The following is a 17543-nucleotide window of genomic DNA, read 5'->3' on the forward strand; positions in this document are numbered from 1 at the left end:
TTTGTGAAAATCTCCCGAAATCTCGTGATTAATGAGAGACAAATTTTAAGATATTATATGAGTATTTTCTGCTTAAAAATTAGTACATCAGATTTTTATAAAAGTCTCTAAAAGTCATTAAAATTTGAATACCGTAAGACTTATAGAGACTTCTAAAAAGTTTTAATTGAATACACCATAACTTTTAGAAACTTTTTAAAAGTCTATAAAAGTCTTAATTGAATACACCATGACTTTTAGAGAGTCTCGAAAAGTCTTAATTGAATACTCCTAAACTTTTTAAATCTCAAAAAATCATTAAAAGTCTCAATTGAATACACCCTCCTTAGTCATCAAATAAAAGCTGGGATAGATAAAATGACTGCACAGCAAGAGAACTGTAATGTTCTAGAAAACAGCATTTCTTTAAAGCAGACAAAAAACGGATCTCTATACAGAAACAAGAAGAATAATACACTTCAAAAATTTGGCTGCACAAAAATTCAGGCAACTCAAAAGTTAGAATCGTTAGAACCAAAAGCATTATCGGTAGGATCTTCACAGATATAGGCCAGCCACCTACCAATAAAATGGAAATTATGCTACAAGAAACCCACCAGATAGCCTGTTATCAAAGTACAGTCAATCTGAATAAATATTTTGCTAAAATGTTCCAATTTGGTCCACAAAATGCTTCCAACCAAGACCCTCTTTTTTTGACTGACAATTTGCAATAATATAAAGCTTTAGTCATATCCTACTTGTATTTAGTTGGTTACCAAATGACTTACACAAGCAAGAAAGATAGCGAGTGCTAGTGCTAGAGCTGGTGGCCTTAATATTTTAATGTTCTGAAAAAGCAACATAAAATGTGCAAAATGTGCGCTATATATAAGCACGTTGTTATTTCCATGTATTGAAGTGCAAGAATGTAGATATTCTAATGGATTTTACTTATCAAACCTGCCAGTAAGAAGAGATTCTTTGAGCCAATTATCAAACTCTAAAGCCCATGAAGCAACATTATCATTGGTGCCTTGCATGGTCCTTAGGTTATGAGTGGCAGAACCTGAGCCAATTATGAGGACACCTTCTTTCTTTAGGGAAGCCAATGCCCTTCCTACTTTATAATGGTGATTAGCATCCATATTTGTCTGTACAGAGAGCTGGCACACAGGGATGTCAGCCTCTGGATACATAAGCATTAGAGGGACCCATGCGCCATGGTCCAAACCACGCTTTTTATCCTCATGCACTCGTTTGAAGCCAGCTTCCTCAAGCAGCATCTTCACCTTCTTTGCCAATTCAGGAGCTCCAGGTGCAGGATACTTGAGCTATTGGAGAGGAAACGAGAAGTTAGAGAGAGCATGAGAACTGAATTGCACAAAGAAGTAAATCACAGAATCTTACATCAAAAACAATCTTTGTACGGTAAAAAAATATCCACCCCCTAAAACACTACAAAAAAACATACCAAGAAATGCAAAAAATAAAAATAAATAAAAAGATGAAGCATCTTAAAGATTGACAACACAAGCCTCAATTAATGGCAACAATATCATCATTGCCATTCAGTTAGAAGAACAAGTGTAAGCATAGCATTTGATCTCTGTGATACTAGTAAGACCCCATATACTGTCGTATAACATGAGCCACACCAAGAGTAACATGTACTGAACTCATCGACTCATCGACGGTATACTCAAGAGACGTGTGCAGTCATCTTTAACCACTATCCATGATCACAACCTCACCTTCAAGCAAAGTTCATCAAGGGACTGTTTAACACGTGGGAAAAGTCATCTTTGATCACTATCCATGATCAAAACCTTGCATTCATGCAAGTTCTAACAGATCAGTAGTCGAGGTGGAGTATCTCATAGACATGCATCCCACAGGGAATGAGATGACATGTACTAACAGCTACTTCGGTGCAGCACAGAATCCCTGTATTTTTTCTGTATTTATAGGGATCAAAGGACAGGTGCTCATTCCTACAAAACATAATACGTAACAGGTCGCATAAAGCAATCCTATAAAAGGAGGCCTCATCCATTACTAGAGAAGTAAACTCTAGAAATATTAACTTCTATTCAGTTTTTATAATTCTTCTATACTTTTTCATCAACTGATTGTCAGGACAAAGTGGGATACAGGGAGAATTCCCCATAGCTCCGGTGATTTCTGCACCCCATCTCGTTATCCCTATACATCCCCCAACACTACAATCTAGTGCATGCTTACGAAGCTTAAAAAGTAACTTTAGATTACTTCAAGCTTAGCCAAATATACTGCAAGCCCCCAATTTGGAAGTTCTTTTGCGTGGCTAGAACATGCTTTCATCTTCCTCATTCTTCAAATTCCAGATCTCAAAACTCATTAATCAACTTCGTTATATTATGTAAGACAGAGAGATTCAAACTAGTATCTCATTTCATCTAAATCATTCAATTTCCCTCAACTGAGATTTTTGATAGGTTTAAAATTATTATAAATTCTAATGATAATATATTTGAATAGTTCAAAAAATGAACCACAATCTCCTCAAAATTGGTAAAATTTCAAAAGAGTTTGTTATAAGTATTTTAAAGCTTGAAATTCATCCAAATTCTTTAAAATCCTTGTTCTTTATAAATTTATGAGTTATTGAGGGCACCTAAATATTAAAGTATTTCATTGAAATTCATTAAAAACCCAATTCGGACACCTATATTTTAACTGCAATCATTAAAATCTCAATTGGAACACCTAAATTTAGAAGAATTTAAGAAGTCAAACCTGTAGAATAGTAAAATAACGGTAAAAAAAAAAAAAATCAATTTTGTTGGGCGTGAAATCACTCCCAACACATCCCCTTAACATCTTTTTTACTGTTCACAAGAAGGTCAACGTAAAAATAAATACAGATATGAAGGTTACTTGATACATGGGCTTGGGGAAGCCATAGAAATCATGGATGGTTTCATTTGGGCCATTAATGACATTGACGGCGGGTTCAGAGGTCTCCCAGTGAGCCGAAATGACCAGAATGCAATTAGGCTTCTCGGGATACACCTTCTGCCGGAAGGACAAGAGGAAGGGGCGAGCCGGCAATGAATCATCGATGGAGAGAGTCGGAGAACCATGCGAGATGTAAAAAGTTTCTTTCAAAGCCCCCATCTTCAACGACGACATCATTATTCTAAACAGAATTGATTTTATATAGCAATTCAATTCACACCTAACACGCTTCTCGACAAATCTGCCTGTCAAGAATCAAGATATCGCTAGAATTTCACACACATATATAAAATAGCAAATAATGTATATAGACGCAAACAAATGGTGCATACACGCAATTATAGAGGGAGAGAGTCAAGAGTGGAACATAATATATATATATATATATATATATATATTTGGCTCCTTGGCTTGTAGATCTTGACGTGTTTCACGCCTCTCTCTTAAAATAATGTTTTTAGGGTGACGCTATATATATATATATATATATAAATATTAAAAAGGTAATTATATTACTCCTACAAATTATATCACATAGCAATTTTCTTATTTACTTAAATATCCTTAACTAAAATTACATAATTTGAAATTTCATATACTTTTTAATTAAATAAATTATTGTTACACCACAAATATAAAACCTAATTTCTTTATTTCTTTTCCTCAACGTCTCATTTTTCATAACTTTTCTGGCAGCTTTTCTTTTCTTCCACAGCGGCAAGATGATTTTATTTTCCTCATAATAAATGAATTTATACTCTATTTGACCACTATTTATTGATGAATTTTTTTTTGTTTATTTGTCAAGTTTGAAAATTAAGAATCTAACTTTTTGTTAATTCGAATAGATTTATTATGAATTTGAAACAATCAAAAGCATGCAAGTCTATTATCTTCAATTTATTGTGAATTTAATATAATTATTTTCAATTTTCTATTTAGTATGCTTCGTATCAATAAATTGAATTTAATATAATTATTTTCAATTTTTTATTTAGTATGCTTCGTATCAATTTATTATAAATTTGCATCATATAAGTACGATTCTTTTCATGTTTATCAGAAAGCATGTAAAACGATGATTTTTTAACGTTAAATGGACTTATGAATTTGCCTGTACATACTCATCATAGTATCCATGAATTTGCGTGCGTGCATTACATGAGAGCAAATTCATAAGCTATTTATATGTGCTACACTAGTCATAATGGTCCATGAATTTGCGTGTTTGTAGGTCCATGAATTTGCATGCATCATCTTTCATAAAGAATTAAGGTACCTCAATGCTGAAAAAATCTGAGGTGGTTTTTTAAACTGAGTTAGATATGCAAACTATTGAAAGAAGTAAAGTTTCATGGTTTGCTCATGGTTTGTCTGTACTTGTTTATCTCATGTTCAATGGTTGTGTACACCTCTAGTTCTAAAGCATTTTCACTATTAGAATTCTAATTGCATTCAAGTGGAGTTGGTTCCAAGAGTAATTTATTAAAAAATGGCCTCATTTTCATATGCCGAATCCCCTCATTGAATTTTGCCCGTATGAATATGGTGTGATGTTCTTCCTCGATCTTTCGTTTCCAATGGCTATGAAATAATGACGGGAAGGTTAAGAAAATGAGGACTAATATTGGTGATAAGTACACCACAATATAATATTATTATTTTTTTAATTTTTTTTCCATGAATTAGGAATATAATTGTAATTGTGTTGTGAGGTATTTTTTAAAAATATATTTTAATTGTGGTGCTAATAAGTGTATTTATGCACACTCATTTAATATCTAAATATGTTTATTATTGATTAAATGAATGAAATTCTATTCATAATTACGTAACATTTGCCTTTATAGGCAAAAAATCACCCAATGAAAGTAAACAAGGCAAAAAGGAGTGAAATAATGATCGATGGCGTGATTGAAAGAAAACTCAAAATTTGAAGACTAGATTATACATGATTAAAGTTGAGGGGCCTTGTGTGCAATTAAATGGAGGACTAAGTTGGAAAAAGAAATTAAGAACTTATTGTGGCACGCGCGAGGGTAGCCGTTGGTGATTTATAGAGACCACAATAGTCTCACAGTGCGCGCGCACCACAAATGCTTGCACGTGCGTTGCCTTTCGGCGATGCGAATTTTGCCTACTTCACTTAAATTTACTTCTTCCGCAATTTCACCTTAGACGATTCTTGGCCATTTTAATTCCCTTTTGTTGGTCATTTCTAAGGCTTCTATGGCTGAGTTTTCTTCCTCTTTCATTTTCTTTTACTTTAACTTCCTTTTCTTCTTCTTTCTTTTTCTTTCCATTTTTTATTTTTTTTTGACATTTTGAAAGTGAAATCAAAAGTACAAGGAGAATCTATAAATATTTTAGAAAGTCATAGCCATACTTCAAAAGGGTTATATCTATAACTTTGTATCTTCTCAATTATTTTGCCATATTTGTAATGGACTGTGTAAAATATTCTCATTTTTATCAATTGTATAAAATGGGCTAGTTTATTGTGTTGGGATTTATGGTAATAACTTAACCTAACTTTTAATAAATTTAATATTTGCTCTCTAATCTTAAATTATTTATTTTTATGTGTTTTTACTACTACTACTACTACTACTACTACTACTACTACTACTACTACTACTACTACTACTACTACTACTACTACTACTACTACTACTACTACTACTACTACTACTACTACTACTACTACTACTACTACTACTACTACTACTACTACTACTACTACTACTACTACTACTACTACTACTACTACTACTACTACTACTACTACTACTACTACTACTACTACTACTACTACTACTACTACTACTACTACTACTACTACTACTACTACTACTACTACTACTATTATTATTATTATTATTATTATTATTGCATTTTCATTTATGTGGCCAATGAATAATTATATTTAGTGATTTGTATATCGTTCAAGAGATGATTGTACATTTTAGACCAAATAGTAGAAATCCTTAGTTTGTGTAGGGGATAAAGATATATCTCTAACCCTAAGTGACCCAATGAGCTATTTCACAAAGAATTAATGTGGTTGTTTGGTTTTAATCGACATAGAGATATAGTAGGTTAAACCAATCAATTAGTGTTAATTTCGCTCAAGAGGTAATTAACTAAAATTGGAAGATCAGGTCTAATATCATAAATGAGTAATTTGTTAATTGGTTTGTGGAGAAATTAATTAGGTGACGATTAAACAAAACCATGAATCCTAACCACGTTTTCCTCCAAAATTTCCAAATGTTTATGCTTTCCTATTTTGTAAATTTTTAGTTAATTTCTTTATTTCAAATTATAATTTTACTTGTGTGTTTCTTTTTATTGTTAGAATTAAATTAATTGAAGTTGTCTACTCAAAAGTAAACATTCCTAGATCGACAATCCAGAATCAAAAGGTCCACTCAATTACTTGAATGCGATCGGTGTATTTGCGGCTTGCACTTTTAGCGAACAAATTTTTGGCGTCGTCGCCGGGAATCGAACTCGAGTCATCTGCGTTATAGGCAGGTATACTTACCACTATACTACAACGACATTGTCGGGGAATGTTTTTACTCTGATTACCACTATAGTTATTTTTAGTTTTAACAAGTTCTTTTTATTTATTTTTAATTGCTTTTATTTTTGTATATTTTGGCTAACCTTTACAATTTTAATCTATCTTGTGTTTGTATTCTCTTCTTGTACTTTTCAGATATTTGTATAATTCTAACTAGGTGAAATATCAAAACTTTTGCAATGGATAATCTCTAGTTTGGTTATAGATATATGTTTGGAGGTCCAAGATATGAAATTTTTCAAGTGATTTATTGTATAGGACAATGCTTGTTTTCTTGCACCAATGCCTCAATGTCGAAACTTCTTTGGTTTAGACAATATTTGAAATGTAGAAAACAAGCACTAGACAATTTTGATGATAGTTACATACTCGCGTGAGATTCTGTACCCGATGATTGGGACGATGACATCAAACTTTCAGGAGATGGTCCTCCAGTTCTAAATGAGAAGGTACTTGCAAATATTATAATGTACTTGTAAAGTTGGATGAATAAGACATGTTAGTGGGAGATTACAAATATTAGGATGGATTTCAAAAGTGGGGGGTATAATTCACTCGACGGAGTTAATAGGAAGGACTTGCCATTGCTCGTGGAGTTAAATGAAGGACCGATCATTCAATCCAAAGATGAATCAATTATTGAAGAAGAATTTGAAGAGAATGAAAAATCAATCACAATGGAGCTAAACGAAGATGAAGCAATACTAAATTAATAGGAAAGACTTGCCATTGCTCGTGGAGTTAGATGACGGACCGATCATTCAATCCAAAGATGAATCAATTATTGAAGAAAATTTGAAGAGAATGAAAAATCAATCAAAATGGAGCTAAACAAAGATGTGGTAATCAATGAGGAGAAAATCGACTTACATTCTATTGACTTGGTTGATGTCAATAAATTGATTTTGTGATTAAACCTAATGAGGAGGTAGATTTTGAATTGGATGAAATAGGCAAATCATATTATATGGAAATGGACAATGTTGAGTTTTAGAGATCTAATGAAGAGTGGAGCAAAGTCAAAAGAAGAAAAATGGGCAAGGTATCTAAAGCCTTCTTTAGGTGCTCGTGATTCAATTGCCAAAGTCGAGCTGAAGACTATAAAAAAGCACTTGTTTGGAGGCAATCCAACTTTTTAATTTTTAAGCTTTTTTATTTATTTTTATGCTTTTATCTAATCAGCTATAACTTATTGTAGGAAATTTTTGAAGTCCCCCAAATACATGGTTTCTCACAAGTTTGGGGGTAAATTGTGTACAAGAATGTCACATATCAAAGTTCATTGAAAGCATCACAGGTCCAAATCAAGCATTGGTATCTCTTCACAAATATACAACCGGTGAAGTTTTATTATCCCTCTTCTTGTTCTTTACATATTGAAGACAATGTGTGATTTAAATTTGGGAGTGATTATGCTTAAATTGGTGATTTTGTATTGACATGTTAGATAGCCTTGTCGGCTTTGGATTGTTTGATATTTGAAATTGTTATTGATTCATAACAATTTCAAATTGCTTATCCATTTTAAGATCTTGAATTACTTTGAACACGATAGTCATGATTAATTGTTATCTAGATGTGAAATTTTTTATTGATGGAAAGATTTTTGAATTGGTTGAACTACGTTGTGAGTTGTTTGCAAATTTATATCAACCTATACTCCCTTTCCTTTCACTTGTCGAGCTGGTGAAGGATATTATCTAGAAGTGTGTGATTTCGTGCATGTTGAAAATATTTGTATAGAGTGTCTTTTGTCAAGTATAATCTAAATAATGACCATATGCTAGGGATCTAAGCCCCATTTTTGTTGTGCTTAAAAAAAAAAAAAGTTATTGCACTTGGTGAATCTTGGGTCTCACTTCGTAGCATTTTTTATTTAAGTTATTAAGTCTGTAGGGGTATCTTGAAACTCGATACCCTTTGACCTAAATAACTGGGGAGTTATCGACTTAAAGCTTGCTATAAGAAGTAAAAAGAAAACTTAAGGGAGTGAGGTAAAATATAAAATTTAGCTTAAAAAAAAATTGTTGTTGTGCAGTTATATTTCATATTTGGGCTTAGATTACTAGTGTGTTTGAATTACCTAGTATATGTCTGAATGTGGAAGCGTTCATTAATGGAGAATCATTACATGACTAGATGTTGAGATTGTCGATTAGACCCAACCAAACTAGAGTGGGAAAAGAAATAAGTGATTGGAGATCAACCTTTAAATTTACACCTTGGGAAAGACAAGAAACATCTATTTGATGAATGTAAATCTCACGAGCGGGAAAAGAAATATTTGACTACAAAGGGTCAGGTTGGAGCAAATTTGCAGATTTTTCCATTTTGACAACTTTTTCCTCATTTAGATAATAATTGAAAGTAAAGTTGCACATGCACAAATCGATCGAACATTGGATAAACTTAAATTATTTTTGTTGGCATTATTTGGAGCATATTTGTAAATTAATTATACAATTTTACACTCATTGCTATATTTTCGCAAGCTATCTAATGTGCTAATCATATCACAATGGCTGAGTTGTAGACATTCTTGCTCGTTTCGAGCAAGATTTAAGTTTGAGGATATTTGATAAGTATATTTATACACACTAATTTAATATCTAAATATGTTTATTATTGATGAAATAAATGAAATTCTACTCACAATTAGGTAACATTTGCTTTTGTGAGTTAAAAATTACCAAAGGAAATAAAACAAGGCAAATTGGAGTAAAAAAAAGGACCAAAAGTGCACAAAAATATGAAGTTGGGGACCAAAGTGCACAAGTGCCGAAAGTTTGGGACCTAAGATTGCAATTTTTGGGTGGTGTGATTGAAAGAAAGTCAAAATTTGAAGACCAGATTATACATGATAAAAGTTGAGGGACCTTGTGTGCAATTTAATGGAGGACTAAGTTGAAAAAAATGAAGAAAGCCCGCGCTCGCAATGCAGGCTTATTATGATGCGCGGGGGAAACCGTTGGTGATTTACTGAGACCAAAATGGTCTCGCGGTGCGCAAACGCACCAAAAGTGCCCGCACGTACGCGCCACTTCGGACTAGACGAATTTTGCCTACTTCGCTTAAATTTCGTGACTTCTTCTACAATTTAACCTTAGACGATTTTTGGCTATTTAAATAACGTTTTGTTGGTCAATTCTAGGGCTTCTTTGGTTGGGTCTTCTTCCTCTTTCATTTTCTATACTTTTCTTTCATTTTCTTCTACTTTCTTTCTTCTTCACTTCTTTTTCTTTCCATTTTTCTTGACATTTTGGAAGTGAAATTAAAAGCATAAGGAGAATCTATAAATATTTGAAAAAGTCATAGCCAAGCTTCAAAAGGATTATATCTATAACTTTATATTTTCTCAATTATTTTGCCATATTTATAATGGATTGTGTAAAATATTCTCATTTTTATCAATTGTATAAAATGGGCTGATTTATTGTGTTGGGATTTATAGTAGTAACTTAACCTAACTTTTAATTAATTTTAATATTTGCTCTTTAATGTTAAGTTATTTATTTTCATGTGTTTTTATTATTGTTATTATTGCATTTTCATTTATGTGGCCAGTAAATGATTATGTTTAGTGATTTGTACATTGTTCGAGAGAAGATTGTACATTTTAGACCAAATAGTATAAACTTTAGGTTTGTGTAGGGAATAGAGGTATACCCCTAACCCTAGGTGATCGAATGAGTTAATTTCACAAAGAATTAGCGTGGTTGTTTGATTTTAATTAACATAAAGATATAATAAGTTAAACCAATCAATTAGGGTTAATTTTGTTGGAGAGAGGTAATTAAATTGAGAAATCGGGTCTAATATCATAAATGAGTAATTTATTAATTTGCTTGTGGAGAAATTAATTAGGCGACAGTTAAACTAAAACAATGTATTATTTTGTTTTTTAATTTCAGTTGAAGTGGATATTTTATGATTAGTAACGTTTTACGATTTTAGTTGAAGATGATATTTTATGATTATTAGAATTTTAGTTAAATACAAACTTTAAAAGAATATAAAAATGTCAAAGAATTTATGAAAATAAATATTTGTAGATGAGCCTAGAACAATATTTTTATTTAATTCTATATGTAAATAACAGTATCCTTAATGGGGGGTAGATAATTAGTCTATGTTTGGGAAGTGCTGTTTATAAATACTATTAATCAGTTTGATAAAGCTACTTTTTGTTTAAAAAGAAAAAAGAAAAAAATTGGTAATCGAACTTCATTTTTAATCTCAGATTTCATTCAATTCAAAACTTCTATCTAATTTTTAATCATATAATTTATAAAATCCACCAGCTTTTATAAATATATTTGCTAAAAATCTATATTAAAGAGAGACGATGAATTGTGTGGTCAAATTAATGTATTAGATGACTAATGTATATAATATTTGAAATATTGTGTTAAAGTTGAAATGTTGTATATAAGTCAATAAATAGACATTAGAAGAAGCCATGATGTTAATCTGTCTCCCTGGTTAAAGAGCAAAAAATTATGAATTTTTTTTAAAGATTCAGAATGTCAAAGAAAAGTAAGTTAGCACCCTTGTTTGAGCCACAAGTTATCAAAAACTAATTTTTTTTTTTTAAATTTATTTCAACCACACTTCAATAAAATAATTTTACACATAATTAGAGAAAGGTTTTTAAAGAAATTACATTCACACTAGTTTTTCAATTTTCAATTTCAATAATCTGGTAGTATATATTCAAAAATTAGGTACATCCCACCCCACCCCATCCCATCCCAACCCTCACCAACAAAATTTCACGTGACAATCTCTCTCATTCATAGAACTGTTCGGCCGCTACTACCAACTCCGACCGTCGTCACCGTCACTAGAAACCAACTACTTGACTATCCTACATTCAGCCACTTCACACCATCCCACTTGTGAATTATTGGCCACAATTTCAATTCTATTGTTTGAAATTAGGTACATCCCACCCCATCCCATCCCATCCCAACCCTCACCAACAAAATTTCATGTGACAATCTCTCTCATTCATAGAACTGTTCGGCCGTTACTACCAACTTCGACCGCCGTCACCGTCACTAGAAACCAACTACTTGACTATCCTACATTCAGCCACTTCACACCATCCCACTTGTGAATTATTGGCCACAATTTCAATTCTATTGTTTGAAATTAGGTACATCCCACCCCATCCCATCCCATCCCAACCCTCACCAACAAAATTTCATGTGACAATCTCTCTCATTCATAGAACTGTTCGGCCGTTACTACCAACTCCGACCGTCATCACCGTCACTAGAAACCAACTACTTGACTATCCTACATTCAGCCACTTCACACCATCCCACTTGTGAATTATTGGCCACAATTTCAATTCTATTGTTTGACGAACAGAGGAAGTGACCTGTCTTTAATGACGAAGGCGGCAATTAGTTCTTATTCACCGAAGCTCTATTGACTCGCATTATTTAGTTCAACGCGCGCACCACTTTCTTACAGTATGCGACATGTTTAGAAATCTCAAGCATTGCCTGCAAGATGGGTATGGCGTGAATGACACGACTCGTCCCGAATCACCCTAATGGACCTGAAACGTGACGTGCGCCGATGATAGATGCTGACTAGATGTCAAATCTATTACCAAGACTAACTATGAATTACTACAAAATATACGACAAAATCAAATGTTTATAAAAATGTAGTGCAATGTGCCCAAAATTACATCGTGTTTTATCAGATTGACTCATCAATATGTCGTGTAGCTCTAACTTTGAAATCACCAGGCTCCTCAAGCTATCAAGAACCAATATTACCTGTAAGAATAATTTTAAGAAAATATGAGTTGACAGCTCAATGAATGGAAGAGTTTGAAAATAATTATGCTTTCTCATTTAAACATTTTTATCAAACATCAAATTCATATCATTTAATATTTCACATGATAGCCTCATACGAATATAGACAAAAAGTGAGACATTCTCATGACTCTGTAAATATCATTTCATATCCATGATATAGTCATCAGCTGATATCTATACCATCATCTCATCACATCACATGTGATTCACCAAAAATATACCCTTTGACTAAAATCTATAATCCACCCCTCGGGCTAAGAACTTTCGCCACAGGCTTTTGGCCCCCTCCGTGAACGAAAGCCGATCTCAAAGACTTCTTATAATCAATTCTAAAACACGGTCAAGGTTCCTCTGTGAACTATATGTACATGATCAAGACCAATGTCAGGTCAAAACCTTCCGTGTAGGATAGAACACGGCCAAAGCCCCTCAGTGAATTAGAATAAATATATAATTACGGGTACTTTTCTGATCGATCTCAAAATCACATAATTCACAATGTCTTGTATACAATCTTTGAAAGTCCATATGTATCATAATAAAAGATATTTTCATAATAACCATATAATTCGAACACATAATTGTACATACTTAATTCATAAATAATTTAAAAATATTTTATATTTTTCCACTCACAGTACTATGTTCGCAAAATCAACCCAATTGGTAAGCTGTCCTGATGTCAGTATCATCGCCTGAAATATGATATAATTTTTAAATCAACAATTAACTATTTTAAGAAATTTCAATAATTAAATAGACAATGTCCAAACTTAATCATTTCACATTTAAGCGATTTTCACAGTCTCTTTAATCGTTAAAACTAGTTTTTCTTTCACTTTACTCAATTTCATAGTTTATTATACTTAACCCCTTTAATAAAATTGAATTTGGTCTAACAATCTAACAATTATAAAATTAAACATAACTTGACAATAAGTATCATTTTACTTACCTTTCAAAATTGAGGATTTCAAGCTTAATACTAGAAATCACTTATTTTTAAACCACCTTGTCGAAATTTCCTATTTTTTTCCTCCCTTTCTTCTCTTTTTTTTCCTATCTTTATGCCGATTTTTCTATGCTTTTGCCCCAGTTCATTCCTCTCATTTCTTGTGTGTATGTATGTAATATGAAAAATAAAATGTTAGGTGACAACTTGCCACACGTCCAATCCAGCTAGTGTGTGCATGCATGTAAAATGAAGGAATGTGTTATACAATTGACACTTGTATTGTACTAGCCCAATTTTGCCATTCAAGTCCTTCAATGTTCATATATCATAGCATTAAGTCCATAACTTCCATAAATAGAAAAATAAGTTCCTAAATTTATATTTTATCCATCTTAAATCCTCAAAGGATTTTTCATTATAAAATAAGCCCCAATAAATTTATTTATTTCATTTAAGTCCCTATTTGATTTTTATATTGACTATTCGGACCTTTATCTGTGAATGAGAATGGTGAATCACAATATCGTCGATGTAATGTGTGGTGGGTTGTGGTGTACAAATTTGCGTAATGGTAGTGCAATGGTAAATGTGTGGTTGTGGGTTACTATATTCATTTCTGTGCTGTGGTGGTGGTGGTGACATGGCAACCACATTCGGGTATAGATTTGCATGGTAGTAGTGTGGTGGCGATGATGGTGAGGTGGCAGTAGCTTTTGGTAGTGCTAATGATAGTGGAGGTGGGATGAAGAGTCATTGTTACCAATTGTTTGAGTAATTGTGATTAATAAAATTGGTAATTTGTGATCAATAAATAATATAGAACCTAAAAAAAGTATAATTTGCAACTAAATTTATCATTGTGACCCACAAATTGTGTCTGTAACCTTGACCTGCTTTTTAAAATTTCTACATAAGTTTTTATTTTTAAAATTGTATTTTGAAACCTTCGTAGTTGATATTAGATGGCACCAATAATTATCTACGATGGCCAACAAGGTGAAGGCTACTCAATAAGTAGTCTACGTAAAGCACCCATGCTAGTCAGTCAACCACTATGTAGCCCTGTACATCCATGCTAGGTTGTTAATCTCTATGAGGCCATATACATCCATAATGGGCCGTCGACCACTAAAAGATAAATCGTCTACTATTATAAGGTCATCCACAGTACAAGGTCAACATAACACTTAATCACAAAAACATCATTGAATTGGATGGGGATTATTTAATGGTTATCATAGGCACAATGATGAGTGAATTTCACTCATTGATTTAATGTCTTTTAAGTTTGAAATATTTGGTTGTTTTCAAGAAAAGTAGAACGTTTTTGATGCGGGTATTCGTGTTGTTTTATAGGTAAACCAATTTGATGAAATGGTGAGTTTGAAGGGTGGAAAAGAGTCAAAGTTTCATAGAAGTGAATGGACAAGAAGAAGCATCAAGATGCATGTGGAAGACGATGGAAGAAAGAAGGAAGAAAACCAACTATAACACAACGCCTATGCGCCACAAAATAGCGCCCAGGCACTGAACACGCAAAGGAAGCAGAACTGCAGCGCCTAGGCGCCACAGTGCAGCGCCAACCTGAAACGAAGCAGGAACGCAGTGCCTGGAGAAAGGAAAAACGCGATTTTTCAAATATTTTTTGACCCAGCCCAACTCCAACTCGTAATGCAAATTAAGGGGATTATAAATACATATGGACAGACCTAAGAAAGTAGGTTTTGACGGCTGAAGAAAGGAGGTAAGGAGATACACTAATTGAGAGAAGAATCATTGGATCTTGGAGAAGGAATCAAGCTGCAACCTGAGTTTTTTCTTATCTTTCTCTTCTCCATGAGATTTAATTTATATTTTATCATGTTCTTCTCCTCAATCATGAACTAAGTTATTAAATCCAGGGTTTGATGTAACCTATTTGAGACATGATTCAATTTCTTTATAGTATTTGCATTTAATTTTCCAGAATTGATTTGTATTGTTCTTGCTTAATACTTTCGGTTGCTTGATCACCAATTGAATGAATTGATGCTCTAAGTTTAACGCTCGAGAGAGGGAAATTTAGGCATGATCTAAGAACAATATAACTTAGATTTGTAGATTTCGAGAGAAAGTGCAATTCTTTGAGGGTAAAACAAGAACCAAGTGTGTGACAATCTTTATAAATTTAACTCGGAATAGAGATATTAGGGTTGAATTATAGAGATAGGTTCTATTTGACGCTCGAGAGGGGGAAATAGAATTAATTTAGGATTCTTGCCTATGAATTCGGGAAATAATTAACGGAAGTATCTATAGAGGTTGAGAATCATGTTGATAACACGGTGAAATCACTCCCTAGACTTTATGAAATTCTGAATTAATCTTTAGAAATTGCTTTACTTTTCTTGCATTATTAAATTCATCGATATTAGTTTAGCATTCAAACATCAATTTAACATTCAATTATCTAGATAAAGTAAATGCAGACGTAATTATAGTACTCAGTGGAAGTCGAATATCAATCCCTGTGGGTTCGACACTTTTCAATTCTTTAATATACTACAAAACTTGACACCGTGCGCTTGCGGTATAAAATCACGTTACATAAATCGCGTGGCACAGAACCAACCATTGGATAGGTGGAGGTGCTCCACTCGGAATGTAAGGATAGGTGAAGATGCTACGTCGGACACGTGGCACAATAACCATCCAGCAGTTATAGTGCTCCAGACACTTATAAATACTCCTAAGGTGAAATAGGTATGGATCTTGAAATTTTGGCTATCTGAACACATATTCTATCTTTTCTTCTTAAGTCTATGCTCCATATCCACTACTAATTCCCACGCCGAAAGTACAATGGGGAGAAAGCCCCAACCTCATTTCGCAGGTGACATCTGTTCATCTGATTAGCAGAAGCGCTTTACGCTGCTTGGAAGGTATGGAGCTTTATTACATAACTACTTTCTGTAAGAAGCCATTAAACTAAAAAGCTATGTCAAGAAGACGAACAAGGAGTGATACGCACCTAGTTGGGAATATGGTAGAGAATGTAACGCCCCGACCCCTTGTGGACCGGAACGCTACTTACTTTACTTAACTAACCGGTGGTTTAGTCATAGGAGAATATGTTTTAGCGGAAGCTTAATTTTTACAATGATAATTTTAACAACAACCTTTCGAATACTTTAAATAAAACACTGAATAAAAAAAGAAACGTAATTTATTTGAAGAAAACACAACTTGTTCTTGCGTTCAGCGTCATTCAAATACTTTAAAGAAATAACATTGAAAACGTTCACAAAAATAAATCTAAATAACTTGTTCACCAGGTTTTCCATGGGCTCGTTGTTCCACTCTTCATCTTTTCCATCATCCAGACCTAAGGTAGAATCATATCAATCTGTAGGGAAGGGGTTAAACCCGTGGGTTAAAAAAACTCAATAGATATCATTGGTGCATTCGTGATCAAGCTATACATTTCAAAGCTGTAACTTTAGAACCTTTTCATAATAGGATTTTCGGTAGAATCTCAAACACGTAGAGTCGTGACTTAACACGACGCCTCGATCGGAAGTACATGCCGTACCCGGAGGTACCATTAGACATGGAGGTGTATGCCATACCGGAGGTACCATTAGATATACAAATATTAACATAAATCTTCATTTGCTAGAAATTTATAGCTTAACACAAATTAACACTTTGCACCTCTACCTACCTTGATTGATACTTTGAACCTTGTTGAAAAATGCACTCCTTTGATGTTTCAAAAAAAAAAAAAAAAACACTCCGTTGAGAATTGATGCTTGGAAAACATTTCTTGATAGCATCAAAACTTCTAGGAAAAACTTATTTTTCTCCCTCTCATTTCTTTTTTTCTAGACTTGAAAACTCTCTCTTTCATACTTAGAAGCTTTTGTCTTGGTGTGAAAAATGTGTATGCATTGGGGCCTATTTATAGAAGCTTTTGTCTTGGTATGAAAAATGTGTATGCATTGGGGCCTATTTATAGGTGAAAATCTCGCAACTTAAGGGCAAGTGAAGGGCCTAATACTCATTAATACGGGTGCCATTTATGTGGGAGTTATAGTTTTAAGAAGGTGCTAGAAAATCGTGTAGGAATTTGACTTTTCATATTCCGCGTACTTCGGTTGATACTGTACAGCCTTTAGTATTTCTATCATAACTTCTTCTC

The 17543-nt window shown here is 33.2% G+C and overlaps 1 protein-coding gene and 1 non-coding gene across 2 annotated transcripts in view; both read right to left on the minus strand.

Moving 5' to 3' along the window:
* The window catches only part of LOC111388228 (extradiol ring-cleavage dioxygenase-like), a 4796-nt gene extending 1504 nt beyond the window's left edge, over nt 1-3292 (minus strand). Inside the window, exons 1-2 of the mRNA XM_023012919.1 lie at nt 2899-3292; nt 943-1313 (exon numbers count right to left, since the gene is read on the minus strand). Coding sequence (XP_022868687.1) covers nt 943-1313; nt 2899-3156 — 629 coding nt within the window. The 5' untranslated portion in view covers nt 3157-3292. The remainder of the gene's footprint in view (nt 1-942; nt 1314-2898) is intronic.
* A 3179-nt stretch (nt 3293-6471) lies between these two features.
* Nucleotides 6472-6543, minus strand: TRNAY-AUA. Its single transcript has one exon. It is a non-coding gene; the product is annotated as a tRNA-Tyr (tRNA).
* Between the last annotated feature and the right edge of the window lie 11000 nt (nt 6544-17543).

Source organism: Olea europaea, unplaced genomic scaffold (assembly GCF_002742605.1).
Source record: "Olea europaea var. sylvestris unplaced genomic scaffold, O_europaea_v1 scaffold476, whole genome shotgun sequence".
NCBI classification, from domain to species: Eukaryota; Viridiplantae; Streptophyta; class Magnoliopsida; order Lamiales; family Oleaceae; genus Olea; species Olea europaea.